This window comes from Tachysurus fulvidraco, chromosome 21 (assembly GCF_022655615.1).
Source record: "Tachysurus fulvidraco isolate hzauxx_2018 chromosome 21, HZAU_PFXX_2.0, whole genome shotgun sequence".
NCBI classification, from domain to species: Eukaryota; Metazoa; Chordata; class Actinopteri; order Siluriformes; family Bagridae; genus Tachysurus; species Tachysurus fulvidraco.
The window spans coordinates 17,290,623-17,305,702 of record NC_062538.1 but is presented as its reverse complement, the minus strand read 5'-3'; the positions used below and the strand labels follow the sequence as shown (position 1 = coordinate 17,305,702).

The following is a 15,080-nucleotide window of genomic DNA, read 5'->3' as shown; positions in this document are numbered from 1 at the left end:
AGAGAAGAGAAGAGAAGAGAAGAGAAGAGAAGAGAAGAAGTGGAAGTGAGAAGAGAAGGGGAGGGGAGGGGAGGGGAAGGCTGGAGAGATTGGGGACAGGGACGACGGGTGAAAAATTGTTGTATAATCAGAGTGAATGTGGAAGGTAGGTGTGTGTGTGTGTGTGTGTGTGTGTGTGTGTGTGTGTGTGTGTGTGTGTGTGTGTGTGTGTGTGTGTGTGTGTGTTCCCGTTTACAAGAGGTAGGTGTATGAATTGTATGTATCCCACGATACCCAGCTGCTTAGGTAGAAGGATGATATGACATGGACAAGCTTCTGAATTGAGGAAAGGAATCAAGTAGCAAGCTGAGACTCCATCTAATACCATCCAAAGACAAAGAAATGGAAGAATAAAAAGAAATACAGGAGATTGGGGAAGGAGAGAAAGAATATAAAGGAATAAAAATTGCAAAGGAGGTGCAGGAGTCATTATTCTTTGCTTTCCTGTTTTCTTTCTCTCTTTCGGTCTTTCTTTCGCTCTTTCTTATTGATCTAGGTGATATAACATTCAATCACGCTTTTTACGTACATGGGGTGAAAGGAGCAAAGGGGACAAAAGAGACGGTGAGATCGCTGTGTTCTCATTCTCTCCACTCGGGACACGTCTTTCTTTCATCCCATCACTCTATCACTGCCCTACCAATTATTCTCAAGTCACTACATTGTAATTATACGTCCCTGACTGTACCGAGCTACAGCGTTATTTCCTTGCCCCTCTCCTGCACTTGGGTGGCTGTTTGTGGATGGTTATAATAGTAATGGGAGTAGTCTGATACATGTGTAGGTGGACAGTGGGACGGAATGATAACTGTGAGGAGTGAGGAGAAGCATGAAACTCATGCGTCACCTGTGTGTGTGTGTGTGTGTTTGTGTGTGCATGTGTGTGTGTAAATGTGCTCATAGTGAAGGGAAATGTAGGTAGGTGTGAGTCAGTAAATTGACCCAAGGATGGAACGTTAAATGACTGAGTGAAAGATGAGCAAACGTCTCTATTAAAGGAGTTTCTAATACACTCTCACTCTCACTCACTCACTCATTTTCTACCGCTTATCCGAACTTCTCGGGTCTCAGGCGTCATCGGGCATCAAGGCAGGATACACCCTGGATGGAGTGCCAACCCATCACAGGGCACACACACACTCTCATTCACTCACACACACACACAAACACACTATGGACAATTTTCCAGAGATGCCAATCAACCTACCATGCATGTCTTTGGACCGGGGGAGGAAACCAGTATTAATTATATTCACCCATAGAGACTTCAGAAGCACTCGGTAAGTCGTTCTGGAAATAAAAGCATCAAACAAAAGGTAAAGGTAAATGTCAAAAGACATTTAAATGCATTATGAATATTTCAGTAACATGATCACATATTTTTCCCTCTTAACATGTAGTTCCATCTCTGAGATTCAACTAAACAGGAAAAATGTTTCATGGTGTGTGTCTATGTGGGGAAAATGACCGAAATGGCTAATGAGAGCATGATACATACAGATTGTATAATACGTACATGCTCTTTACATGTTTATACTTTATACCTATATTTAGAATCTTCTCAGATTCTCATCTCTGTTCATCTGTTCACTGTTTTGATCCAATAATTGGATTCTGTCCTGTTTTCCCTTCTTCTCTTTCCTTCTAATGAACGTGTGTGCAGAAATTTCCGGAAGCACCTTCGAATGGTGGGCAGCAGAAGAATGAAGGCACAGAGTGAGTCACCGTGTGTGCATGTGTATGAGTGTCTTATGGAGCGCATGATTGACTTCATTTGTGTCTTGTACATTTGTGTCTGTGATTTGTGATTCGTGTTTTGGTATGTCTATACCAGGCATGCTATCGTGATGCATCAGTGATATGTACATATGGATTGAAACTGAGAATGTGTTCCCATGTGCATGAGTAGATATGAGCATTAACGGTGGTCCTATTCTTCTTGGTGATCATTAAGATAAGGATCTGGAACTAGCACTTGGTCTTACTCTGTGTGTTGGGGGTTTGTTTAAGCGAGATAGGAAGAAACAGCCAGAAAATCACAGCGTTAATCTAGGCAGTGATGGTGAGAAACAGAAGGTGAGAAATATGTGTGTGAGCCGTGAAGCATGTGGTTAGTGATCCGGACAGCTCTACGTCATGTGTGACACATATTAAGCAGACACGGAGTGATTGAGAGAGCGAGAGAGAGAGAGAGAGAGAGAGAGAGAGAGAGAGAGAGTTAGGGTGTGTGTGATCATCTCTCCACCTCCACTAGCCTTTGCAGAGCGCAGGGCGAAGAGCTTCAACCGCTCCTGGAGCGACCCGACCCCGGTCAAGCAAGACTCGCTACCCGACTCAAAAGACAGTGAGTCAACCCATTAACCCATCCCTGCACACTGCCCTGATTACACACTCGTACAGACAGATAAACTAAGATGCCTACACTCTTAGACACACACCCAGTCATCATGTGCATTTAGGGGAATGTGTGAAATGCACACATACGGTATAGACACACTAGGACTAATTGTAAGGAAATTACATTAAAAGTCATATAGGTTTACTAGATGTCTCATAAATCTCTATACAAGCGGAATTGAATACTTTTTAACAACTTTATATGATTGTCTTTAAGCACTCTTTCTCAAGAGTCGTCTTTCTCAACTTTGCCTCCCAGTCTGGCGACAGTGTCATGCGGTATTTGTTTACCATGAGTCCTGTTTCTCTGACAGCTTCCTGATCCAGAATGATTTCAGCACACTTTTCTTTTAAGGCTTAAACACTATCTGAAAAAAAAAACATAACATAATATAAGCTAAGTAAGTAAGAAAGTGTTTATTTCCCCAATGTATGGAGACTTTTAGGACACCCTGTTCACTGTGTAAGCTACACAATATAGACCAGTATGTCTTTCAGTGCAGATTTCTTACAGTTAGTCCTAGCTAATTCCCACTCACTGGCTAGTTATCCACATTCAAATAACCATTGCCAAGAGTCCAAGATAGCCTGATTTAGCTTGGGGGTGGGAAGTACACATTCCTCTCTGTCTTTACACCCTCGCCTATCCTGTGTACATGAACTAGAATTCTGTAATTGGCTAGCTCTGAAAGAGAGATGACATTTTTTATATCTAAAATGCAGAGCCAATTATGCACTCTTGGACTCCTGTTGCATCACTAGGATTCAAACTGAGTAGATCTGTGCATGTGTGTGCATGGGGACTGGGAATCTGCTCAACACTACAACAAAAATGCAAGCACAGATTTTTTTAGATAGGTGCAACGATCAGATGGAAAGATTATGCATGGACAAATAAATAATTAACAGTTCCATTTAAAAACAATTCTTTGGCTAATAGTTTTCTGTTGGTTTGCATCTCTGTTGTGATATAGACTGAAGGCCATATTCAGATTTGGTGACCTGAGTGCAAAGGTTCTGTTAGTATTAATGCATGGAAAGTACTGTGGATTCACACAGGGGTTAGACAGGTGCTTACGTCTATTTTCTCCGCATCCAATTCACCTTATGCAAATCGCTGTGAGATTTGCCCGGCCTTTTTTTTTTTTTTTCTAGAGTAGGAACAGAAAAGACTGGGTTTTTCGACAACGTCTAGGCTGCCGCCTTAAAACGCAAGAGCTTACCTTTAAGCCTGAACTGTAGGGGGATAGAAAATGCATGCAAAAGCAGATTGACATTTTTATTCTGTGAAATGTAATATAATATAAAAATCGATTTCACCCTAAATATTCAGCAGTTTATAAAACAGCACTTGAACCAGCACATCCTGTTGTTGACTATTTTATTTCTTTAAACTGTGCATTGGCTGTTAATTGTGTGTAAACAGAATGAACCCATAAGATATTATTTAGAAATTGTAATGCGTACCTTAGAAATAACTTAGATGAGTATGAAAGGAAAGATTTAGGGTGCGTGGGGAAGGTCCCATACACAGTCCCATGCACAGCTCTACTCATGATCTACAAATGATTGTGAAAGCGTAGACAAGTGTTTCATTTGGGAGCTTAAGCTATATGTTTGTAGCTGCCAAAATAAGTCACTTATATCACACACACACACACACACACACACACACACACACACACACACACACACACACACACACACACACACACACACACACACACACACACACACAGAGTGTTGTGCTTCTTCTGCTGCTGACTCTGACCTTGTCTGTTTGTCTTCTTCTGAGTGGGGTTCTGTCTCCAATTCTGTGTTCCTCACTCTATCTCTCTCTCTCTGTGAGTATCTGTCTCAGCTGGAGTGTTTAGGGCTTCAGATTGTGTGTGTGCGTGTGTGTGTGTGTGGTCTGCAGGTTTCCATGTCAGCATGTGACATCCTATATGTGTAGTTTGTTATAGTTTTTTGTCTCTTTGTGCCGCCTACGCTATACAGGTAGTTTGTGTCTGTGGAAAGAGGGAACTGTCTGATTGTCAATTTAGTCTTATTATCCGAGTGTTTGTTTCTCTTTCTATCCCCTTCGTATGCTGCCAGGTATTTTTGTGCTTTCAAAAGAGCTATCCAGATTCTATGTCCTCGTTGATCACTTTTTTGTGCTTCCGTTTGTCATCCTTTTGTCATGTAGTCTATGCCGAACTTACTCTGCTGCTACTGTCTCTCTGTCTGGAACTGACCTGAGTCTGGTGCATTTTGTGGTGTGCCATGTCGTGTTGTGCTGTAGGTGGAGATCTGCAGATGCCGTCTGCTGCACCAGATGAGGGAGGCTGTAATGACACGGGCTGGGAAGAGGAGAAAGAGATGGAAAGACTAGCTTGTGAAAGCGATGACTTCATCCCTCCTAAAGTCATGGTGAGCTCAGCCAAGTTTTCTCAGAATCAATCTAGAAGCTTAGCTGAGGGCATATGTTGTGATTGCATTAGTACTGAGTGATATATGTCTCACTGAAATAGATATGAAATAACTCGCATCATATTTTTTTGTCATATTGTCTCAAGTACCACAGGGCAACATACAAGACCATGCATATAACATACAAAACAGGATTATTTTTTATTTTATTATACCGTATGAGCCGAAAGAAGAAGAAGAAGAAGAAGTAGAAGTAGAAGAGGATATATGCTTGCTCAAGAAAATTTTGGATCTACTGTGCTACAATACAAAACAACCACCACACATAGAAAAGCATTCCGAAATGTTTATTATTTACTTATTATGCACTGTGTATTAAAACTCAAAAAAATAGCTAGCCTGGCATAAATCTCACTTTTTATCAATATGACATTTTATCCATTGGTTTCAGATTTCATTAGGTTATAAATAAGGCTCTGAAGAGGCTGCCATCTCCAATAAAAAAAGATTTAATACGCAGTTTAGTCTGAAGACATGTTTACAGCCTGTCTAGGATGGCGGCAAGAAGGTGAAAATGTGTCACCCAACCGCATTGTCTTGAACAGCTTGACCAATTTGAGCTAGCAAAGCAATAAAATACTAGCTAACATGATTTTGTCATCTGTTTGTTCTTACTTCGGGTCTAAACATAAACAAGAGCAAAAAGATTAGAAAAGAAACTGAGCCCTCACACCTATCCAGTTTAGTATTGTGTATCGTGTATTAATACAGTTTTGTTAGAAGGTCATTGAAGCTGTTTGTTTTAAATGACTTTCTACTCATCCCTCTAAAGTCATGCCCCATAAAAACAAGCACAGGGTGAATGCCAGTGCAAGAGGCAGAGCTTTCTAATGTTATAGTCAAAAGTGATGCCTAAGTGCCTTAGAGACAGGATTTTTTTTTTTTAATATTTATCAAAGCTACTAGAATGTATGAGAAAGAGTTCTGATGTAAAATAATAATAAATAAATGAATAAATAAAAAGTCCACCTTCACATCTTTCTCTACATCGATTACTGTACTTATGTAAGGTTGTTTTATTTATGTGACCCATAGACCTGACCCATATACCCAAACATGCTCTGTGACACACCGGCATGTAGTCAATAATAACACAAAGCAAAAGCAGTCAAGTGTGAGAAGACAAAACAACACCACACAAACCAAAACAATATGTTTTTATTTTTTCTCTCTAGTTGATATCATCGAAAGTTCCCAAGGCGGAGTATGTCCCCAACATTATTCGCAGAGATGACCCTTCTGTTATCCCTATACTTTATGTAAGTGTACACTGCGTAAAGCTATACACTATCACAAATCAGGAATGACATTATAATTGTGGACAGTCGTAGCCAGTTACCATCCACATGTGTGGACTTGAGTCACATGACCTAGTCTAAAATGACTCCTAAGCTTCAAACAATTCTACCCAGTTTTTAATAGAAAAAAAAGACATTTTGTTAAATTGTTTTAATCATTGTGTTCTTTATACAGTATCTATTAATGATCTCTGGTTTTTACTTTAGTTACTTTTTTTTTAAATTATGTCCAGTAACAAATTAAGCATCTTATTTAATTGTTTAGTTTCACAACATTGCTTCGTACTGCTGTGTCTATTATAGTTATCCACACGTAGATACTGAAACAACAATAATTATTCATTTAGGCCACTTTGCTGGAATTGTGTATTGAAATCGTATGATATTTGGTAAATTAATAACAGCTCAAAGTTTTCGATCTTGACTTGGGACTTGACTTGGGGCTCCTATAACGTTACTACAGTACTAATCTTTACTGAAATTGTATGTCTTCACTTGTGGTGACCCGGGACATGTTCATCTTCATCTTCACAAAACATGACATGTCTTTTTTGATTTAGAAAAAGGGCCAAATTAAAGCCTTAAATTAAGACAGAGATTTCTGTCTTGTTTGGGACATAACTAGGGACCAGTATGTCCTTTCTTGTGACTTGATTTGGACATTGTCTGTCTTTACCATCACCTTGACATAGGACTTGACTTGGGAATAGTTTATCTATACTTAGGACATGATATTAAACGTGCATCATTTCTATGATCTTGACTTGACTTGACTTTTTCTTGTCTTTACATAAAGCTTCTTGTCTGAACCTGGGACTTGTCTGTCTTGACTCAGTACTTAAATGTCAAGATTTGAGACCTAAACATTTTTTTTTATGAAACAAAGACTTGTTCTCACCTCTGGTATCCTGTATAGCATGACCTATTGAAACACCTTTGAACCTCTCAAATCAAGTAGCATCACACGTAGTGCGGTATTTATAGAAATCATTCTTTGTTGTTCTGCATTCATTAATCACTCAACATTAATATCTTTACATCTAGGATCATGAGCATGCTACATTCGATGATATTTTGGGTAGGTAGTTATGTGTGGTTGATGTCTGTGTCTGTGTCCAATTTGTTTGCTCGTATTTGTCATTTCTTGTGCTGTTTTTTGTGAGGCTTTTTTTTTTTTTGTGCTATATGTGTTTAAATTGGAATGGCTTTATATTCATCAGCACTGGCTTGCATGATGCCTGAGATGAAGAACTTGGACTGCAGTGTAATAATGATGATTCAGAATGATTATGATAAGTTATAACTTGTTGTTCTGAGAATCTGTCGTGGTGTGTGGTAGTGGAAAAAACTTTAATGTCAAACTAAATTATCAAAATGAAAATAAATAAAAAATTTAAAAAAAATCAAGTGCTAATCCGTGTTGTTGATGTCCTCTAGAGGAGATTGAGAAAAGACTGGCTTCCTATAGGAGAGGATGCAAGATCTGGAGCATGCTCATCTTCTGTCAGGTGAATTTACAACAAATACAGCAGTAGTGACTAGGCAATGTGTCACATGGTACTACCTTCAGTCTCCTTAATTTACAAAGAAAGTCCTGTTATTTGGTATGTGTGTGCTCATTTGTGTCTTTTGTATATGAGTGCCTATGAGGCTGAATTCTCTGATAAATTATATTCAGGGTGGGCCAGGGCATCTGTACCTACTGAAGAATAAAGTGGCCACGTTTGCCAAGGTGGAGAAAGAAGAGGACATGAGCCAGTGAGTAAAATCAATGCTTGTCCGCTCCATTATGCAGTGCAAATTCTCAAGGATATTTTTTCCTCACTGTGTGTTTATAGGTTTTGGAAAAGGCTAAGCAAGTTTATGAGTAAAGTGAACCCAGAGCCTAACCTGATCCATGTCATGGGCTGCTATGTACTGGGGAATCCTAATGGAGAAAAGGTAGGACTGATGCTTGCGTTCAGACGGAAGCTCAAAATTATTTTGTTTTCTTTTCACTAAAAAAATGATTGGTGTTGTATATCTATAAAACTATAATAAGGAATACTAAATTTGCTGCTAGTACAATGGGAGAATGTTGGGTAAAAACATCTCTCTCAGTTTAGCTAGTTAGCCAATCAATATCATGGGTTGATATTCAAGTATATGGTTTGGTTTGTGCTTCTGGAATTGAAGCCCAGTGAGGTCACAGCTATCCCAGGGAGCATACTGGCCCTGCTTAGCTAATTGAAGTTGTTTGTGCACAGAATTTCCTAGTTAGCACTTTTGTCAAAGCTCCTCAAAGCCAGGTGATTAGCCATCCTGTGACATTTCTAAACTCATCTACATTCATAACTGTCATGCCACTTTTCAACAAGTAAGAATTAGCTATAACTAATCTGCTATCTATTAGGGGGAATCATGCAATGTCCTTTAATAAATCAGTTGTCTGTTGTGCTACGTAAAAACTGCAAAACGTACATGTGGCTGATATTTTCCATGTAGATTAGCTGCTCAGACTATTTGATGGTGTCTTTACCACCAGGCTCAGGAGAGCAAAGGAAACGTTTTTAATAATGTTCTGATTATCGTTCTTTGAAAAGATTGTTTAGAAAATATTCAGATTGACAATTTGTCATTATTCTATTCTTTATAATTCTGTAAAAAAAAAATCAGAATTTTCTCTCTTTTAGTCTAAAAACAAAAGAGCAATTTTTGACCATTTTTGGTGTATCCATAATAAATCTTGTCATCTATATTTTAACCAAATGTTAGCTAAGTTGGAGATGCTGTAAGATTTTATTATACATTGATGAACCAAACATTTTACACTCCTGTTTACCTTGCCAGTATGTGAGAGAGCATCTAGTCTTTCAAGCGGGAACGCTGAGTCAAGCTGAGCGCACCAGTCAAATAATTACTAATGTGAGATGTGAGAAGTGGGCAGGACTTCCAGGAATTCCATTTGGCTTATTTGAGGAGAAACTGCATTATTCTAATGCTAACTCATTCTAGCATACTCTGATGTTACAATGCAGAGATTCCAATTCAAAATGCATAATTGTTAGCATTTCTGAAAAAGCTAGAAGATTAATTTGAACAAAAACACTCTGACCCCACAGATTAAATGCACTTCTATAGTGAGTGAATATTTCTGTCAGACTGCCTCCGCAAGGTTGCAGGAATGCACAAAATAAACACAGTGTACTCAGAGTAACACAGTGACAAATTGTCCATCTTAAAGCTTACAGAACGCTTACAGTGATAAAATACTGCTTGTCCTGAATTTGCTGATTTTATCTTCAGACTTAATAAAGATGAACACAATGACACGTCATCATACACTGGCTGCCTTCCTGCTATAGTGCATTATCTCACCTCATGTCATGACTCAAAGCCCCAGGGATCTGGTGTACCAATAAATGGCCATGTTCATCTCTCATCCATGTCACTCTACTCCTCTATTTTTTCTCTCCATCTGTCTGTCACTTTGTCTCATTTTGTCTCTGCCACCTGCCTGTCTGTGCCCGTCAGACAGCCCGTCCCTTGTTGGTTGCGTAATCCTGAGGCTAAAGTGTCATTCTGTCTTCATGAAAGCAAACCCAGATTATGCCTTGTCCACTTTTCTAAAATGAACCAAGACTTCCAGTACATCCATGGTATGGAAATATTTCATATTTATTGTGTGAGGTTATCCAGTAGATGGTGTGGTTTTAATCCTGGGGCATTTTAGCCCTCTTTCAGTATCAGTAGGGCTTATAAAGCTTATTTGGAAATGGCTGTGGTGTCAATGGCCAAGGCACCGATTAACTTTTCTGTATTTCACTACACACAAAAGGTCTGGCTGTTCCTGTGAACCAAGTGTGACTGATACATGTGTGAATGTAGTCTGTTCTGTAGACCTTTTTCATTAGAACTGCATCATGGGAAATAGTTCTGCACTACTGATTTTTGGCTAATATCAGGTTCTTTGCGGAGAAATGTTGGTTCTTTATCCCTGTGAGATGTTAATGGTGTTGTGTAAGACGGAGACAATGGAATTACAATGGAGTTTAAAAGAAAAAGCTAAGGAATAGACACAGCAAGAGTTTCTCACTTACCATTTTTTTCAATTTCATATTAATGAGAAATCCAACAGACAAGTAGTGGATTCTTAGTAATGTTGTCCTCAGTAAAAACAAGGGATGTAAACCAACATTCAGTTAAAATTTACCAGGTTTTTTTAATTTAATTTTTTTTTGTCATATGGTCATTCTAACACAGTAAGTCTTCCCCCATGTTCATGCATATGTCATTTAAGTAACAGTGACAGGTTTTGCAGAAAGATTGTGCTAAACACTTCAGAAAATCCTAAGCTGGACAGACATTCTCGGATTTGGTCTAGGCTTTAAGCTATGCATATCCATGCCTGAATAAAAAGCATGGTAATTGGTGCATTTGAAGGTTCCCTCAGCTTGCCTTTCCAGACAGCCATTTTAAACCACTGAACAAGATGCTTGTGGCTGTGAAGAGCTTGTTGTTATTCTGGAAGAATTAGCCATTTTGTATACAGCTTCGAAAGGGAGAGGGAGAGGGGTAAGGAGGACTGGTTGAGAGAGAGGCAGGATTAATTGGTGTCTTTGCTTATCATCTGCCAACAGCTGTTCCAAAAGCTGAAGAACCTGATGAGGCCTTATTCAGTTACCTTTGAGTCACCGCTGGAGCTATCTGCACAGGGTGAGGAACACACACACACACACACACACACACACACACACACACACACACACACACACACACACACACACACACACACACACACACAATTACCAATTGTGCACTTTTTAAATACTCATAAATTGCTATTTGCTTATATTATGTATCTATGTTAGGGTTGAGCGATATGACAAAATACTACTGTTATTATTATAAACAGTGATGATGTGGATAAGAAATTCAGATATAATGTGCACACAATAAATAAATACCACATGTCACACCGTGATGCATTTACAATATAGGGTCAGGTTTGTGGCTAATAGTTTGTTTATACAGTATCTTTTGCTTAAGGCTAATAGTCTAGTACAATTACTGTACTGCTTCTGCTCATAGAAGAATACATTAAGGCTACAATACTGTTTCATGGACAATGTTTATGTTTCTGTTTTTCTCATATTCTTTTTCTGCAGACCTTATAAGAGTGTTGTCATATATTTTAATCATAGCATAACACTATATATATATATATATATATCAGTGCTTTGTCTTACACTCTGTCACAGGAAAGGAAATGATCGAAACGTATTTTGATTTTCGCCTCTACCGATTATGGAAGACGCGACAGCACTCAAAGCTCATGGACTATGAGGATCTGTTGTGACCCAGAGATCCTGAGAGCGTGGGTCCTAGCAGACAGAACTCCCCCTCACCCCCTTCCTGTGAAACACCACATCCCACTAGCTCTCATTAAAGAGAACAGGAACTGGACATCGTGCCACTGGTATCCGAGAGTTATCATGTATTCTGACTCCTCACTCGAGACCATGAAACTAGAGTGTGGCAGATGGGTTCAGGGCTGAAGACCGAGACAAGGGGGGACATGTGCCAAGGACAGCGTTTCATGTCAGTAAACAAAGTGAAATCTCTCCTTGGTGGCAGTGTTAAAGAATGGAGGCTGACTGTTCCGTGTTTTCTATGTCACATATCTATTTCACCAAGGCTCTCTCTGTTGAAGAGTATCGTACTTCTTTAAAAAAAAAAAAGTCTTATGTCTAAAGTCAGGCAGTTTTTGAAACTTTTGTTTTTCAAAAATACAATTGAGACATGAGAAGAAATCATACTGGTAATATATGGATATGCATACATCTTGTTAATATGTTATGTAGCCATGGTCATGCAAATAATCCAAATGTCAGTGCTCCATAATTTATATAATGTTGTTTATTGTTGTGGTCTTTTTAATGACGTCCTTTGAATAACTCAGGTTTTAGCCATTTATGAGTATGTCCATTAAACCTCTGTCCAGATGTGAGTAGGAGTCCTTGTTAAGTATCTTGTGTGAAGACCGTATACTCTGCTGACTTATACGTTATCAATAATCACTAGAGAAGATGCCAGAAAATTCTTCTAGCCAATCTTTTTGAACATGTTTCCCATATCGTAGTCTGAAATCTATGTTTCAGTGTAGACTAATTTAGTTTTTGGGCCTCTAATAGGATATCTGGCTGGATATCCTAGGCACTTTTTGAGTTTCTAGCTTAGACATTTCTTAGCAGAAACCATTAGCAGAATTCCATTTCCACAGGTCAGCTCGCTGCAGTATGGGAAATGGGACTGCACTAGTGAGGTGTCAGCAATTACACAGCATTGCTGCAATGCTGCAGTGGGGCACAAATGCTGAATGAACTAAAATCTATTTTTGTGGAAAATATTCAAGCCTGTCATATATCATGTGATGTCTTATGTCAGCCATTAGATCGTAAGTCTGTGAGTCAGCAAAGTTTTTCATTTGGGGAGAAAGGGCAGTTAATTACTTTATTAAGTTCTAGACATTGATGTCTGACTCTTTGGTCCCAAAACATATTCACAAACAACGTCAGGGACTTTACAGGCAGAGTGTGTCGTTTTTAAAGCCCTGCAAACTGCCTGTGAACAAAAGCATTTACAAGCCTTATTCTTTATCTCAGTTGGCCTTCACCTCTTTTGTGAGATGGTTTTGTGGAAGCTAAAATCTGGGCCCTAAAATTTAACTTACGTCCTGAAAAGCTGGTTTTCCACAGTACAATTTCAGTGGTCTGTTAAAATTTCTTGTCACACTGTATGAGACGATCCCAATGACATCTTAGACGAATTCTATAAAAGACTTCATGTCAGATTGTAAGATCTTTTAACGGTTAAAGAAAATGTTCTGCTTCTGTGAAATCATTCCAGGCCTCTGTAGAAAACATTCTTTACATAGAGTTTGATATATTACACACTTTTCTGTCCATTAGCATGTTTGCTTGATGGTTCTCCAATGCCGCTACAATATTTGTAGCTCTCCTGTAACGGTCACATAATCCTACTGTATGCCATAAATATATTGGTGGATTTTAGACAAGGTCTGGAGCAAGTCACACTCTGAGCTGTTGATTAAAAAATATAATTTGTGATACTGCCAGAACATCAGGACATGCGTGATAAATCTGCCAATGATGATCTCAAATCATGACCAAATAATTCGTTCATAGTATTTTTTGTCTCCAGAGCAACATCAGGCTGGAAATCGTACGGTGTAAAGCCATCTTAACATGGTAGAGATTCATTGATTTTTTTGGTAGGGAGTGTCCAAATGTAATAGACGATGGGATACACATGGGAAATTGCTGATTCTCAATGACTGTCAGTAGCTAATAATTAGCTAGTGGAAAGGAGGTATAGTGCAAGTGATTTCTGAAAATAGCTAAAATAATTACTATTACCTAAAGTGTGCATTAGCTAACAATAATAAAGTGTATTTTATCATTGCTGTTGGCTGCTCTGTTACTCCTGGCTATATGAGGAATTTCAGTTACGTCAGCTAAACAATTATAATCCGTTCCTATCCTCAGCACTCTGTGAGCCAGCCGGGAGATATTAATGAATTGGCATGATTTTGGGGGCAATTTGAGCCATTCTAAAGCCATCTGCGACTTCTGGTTGGTGTCAGTGAGGCTTGGATATGTCACAGTGACATGCTGAGAGAGGTGGGAAATTGAATGTGTATTCATACTGTCAGGAACATTTGGTTGTGTAAATGGTGGTGTGCATTTTGGAGACCTCAAAAATGAACAGATGGTATAGGGTCCGGGTTCTGTAAAGATTTCTGTATTGTTTCAGTGGCATTCAAAAGTCTGATACCACTAATGAAAATACATTTATTTTGTATTCTTTTACAATCGAATGCATTTTCCTTACAAATGATATTATCAGAAATAACTTGAGGGAAATGTAGAATTTTAGATTTTGAGATTTATCTCCCACTTAAAGGCAGGGTCTCCGATGTTTGAAAGCCTATGTTTTCATCATTTGAAATCACCAAAACAAACACGCCCCTAACCCAAATGGGTCCCACCCCTGTATTGATAGCTCCACCCACACATACATCTCTCTCTGTCTTTATCATAGCTGAAGGGAAGAACAACACAATTGCAGATTAACAAACAAGCAAAACCAACGTTACTCACCTATCGAGAAGGAAAAAAGCAAACTCTTGTACAACGGTTTTGTTCACCACAAGTCTGGGGCAAAAGAAAGGATGCACGCTAAGTTTTTGCTTTTCTGTTAATTACTTGTACTACCATTTATGCCTGTTCTATGAGATGTAAGTATAAAAGGACAAAAAAACAAAAAATATTAAGAAAAATTAAAGGAACGTTAAAACAGATTTTTTATTTTTTGGAATATGATAATTTACAGAACAAGCTTCGCACATACATACATACGTAACCCAGGCAACTAATGGAAAGCAATGTGTCTTTATCATAGCTGAAGGGAAGAACAATATGATTGCAGATAAACAAACAACCAAAAATGACACACAAGCATAATCATGCAAAGGACAAAGGCATATATTAGTTCTGTGTAACAAAGCAAAACCAACGTTACTCACCAATCGAGAAGGAAAAAAGCGCCTCTGCGTCTTAAGTAAAGTTGGCCGCATATTCACAGATTCGAGTTTCCCGAGTCAATAACTCCTGAGCTAGACACTGTTACTACACAACACGGTTGTAGCTGCCTCTCTACATTACTACGATAGAAAAGAGGTGTTATTTGTGTAGTAACAGCATTTATCTCAGGAGTTATTGACTCTCCAGTGCTGGAAAGCTGATCCTATATTAACACGTGCTACTTCTTGCTTTATTGCAAGCCTTTCTTTGCTTTCTTTCTTTGTTTTTA

The 15,080-nt window shown here is 38.7% G+C and overlaps 1 protein-coding gene across 5 annotated transcripts in view; it reads left to right on the top strand.

Moving 5' to 3' along the window:
- nsmfa (NMDA receptor synaptonuclear signaling and neuronal migration factor a) overlaps nucleotides 1-14,758 on the top strand; it is a 32,438-nt gene extending 17,680 nt beyond the window's left edge. For 4 of the 5 annotated variants that reach the window (XM_047805981.1, XM_047805978.1, XM_047805979.1 and 1 more), the window contains 10 exons: nucleotides 1,703-1,755; nucleotides 2,294-2,383; nucleotides 4,721-4,848; nucleotides 6,084-6,167; nucleotides 7,251-7,284; nucleotides 7,644-7,714; nucleotides 7,885-7,964; nucleotides 8,045-8,147; nucleotides 10,826-10,901; nucleotides 11,447-14,758. In XM_047805981.1, the coding sequence (XP_047661937.1) occupies nucleotides 1,703-1,755; nucleotides 2,294-2,383; nucleotides 4,721-4,848; nucleotides 6,084-6,167; nucleotides 7,251-7,284; nucleotides 7,644-7,714; nucleotides 7,885-7,964; nucleotides 8,045-8,147; nucleotides 10,826-10,901; nucleotides 11,447-11,544 (817 nt within the window). In that variant the 3' untranslated portion in view covers nucleotides 11,545-14,758. The remainder of the gene's footprint in view (nucleotides 1-1,702; nucleotides 1,756-2,293; nucleotides 2,384-4,720; nucleotides 4,849-6,083; nucleotides 6,168-7,250; nucleotides 7,285-7,643; nucleotides 7,715-7,884; nucleotides 7,965-8,044; nucleotides 8,148-10,825; nucleotides 10,902-11,446) is intronic. The other variant, XM_047805980.1, reaches the window with a different exon arrangement.
- Nucleotides 14,759-15,080: the final 322 nt, after the last annotated feature.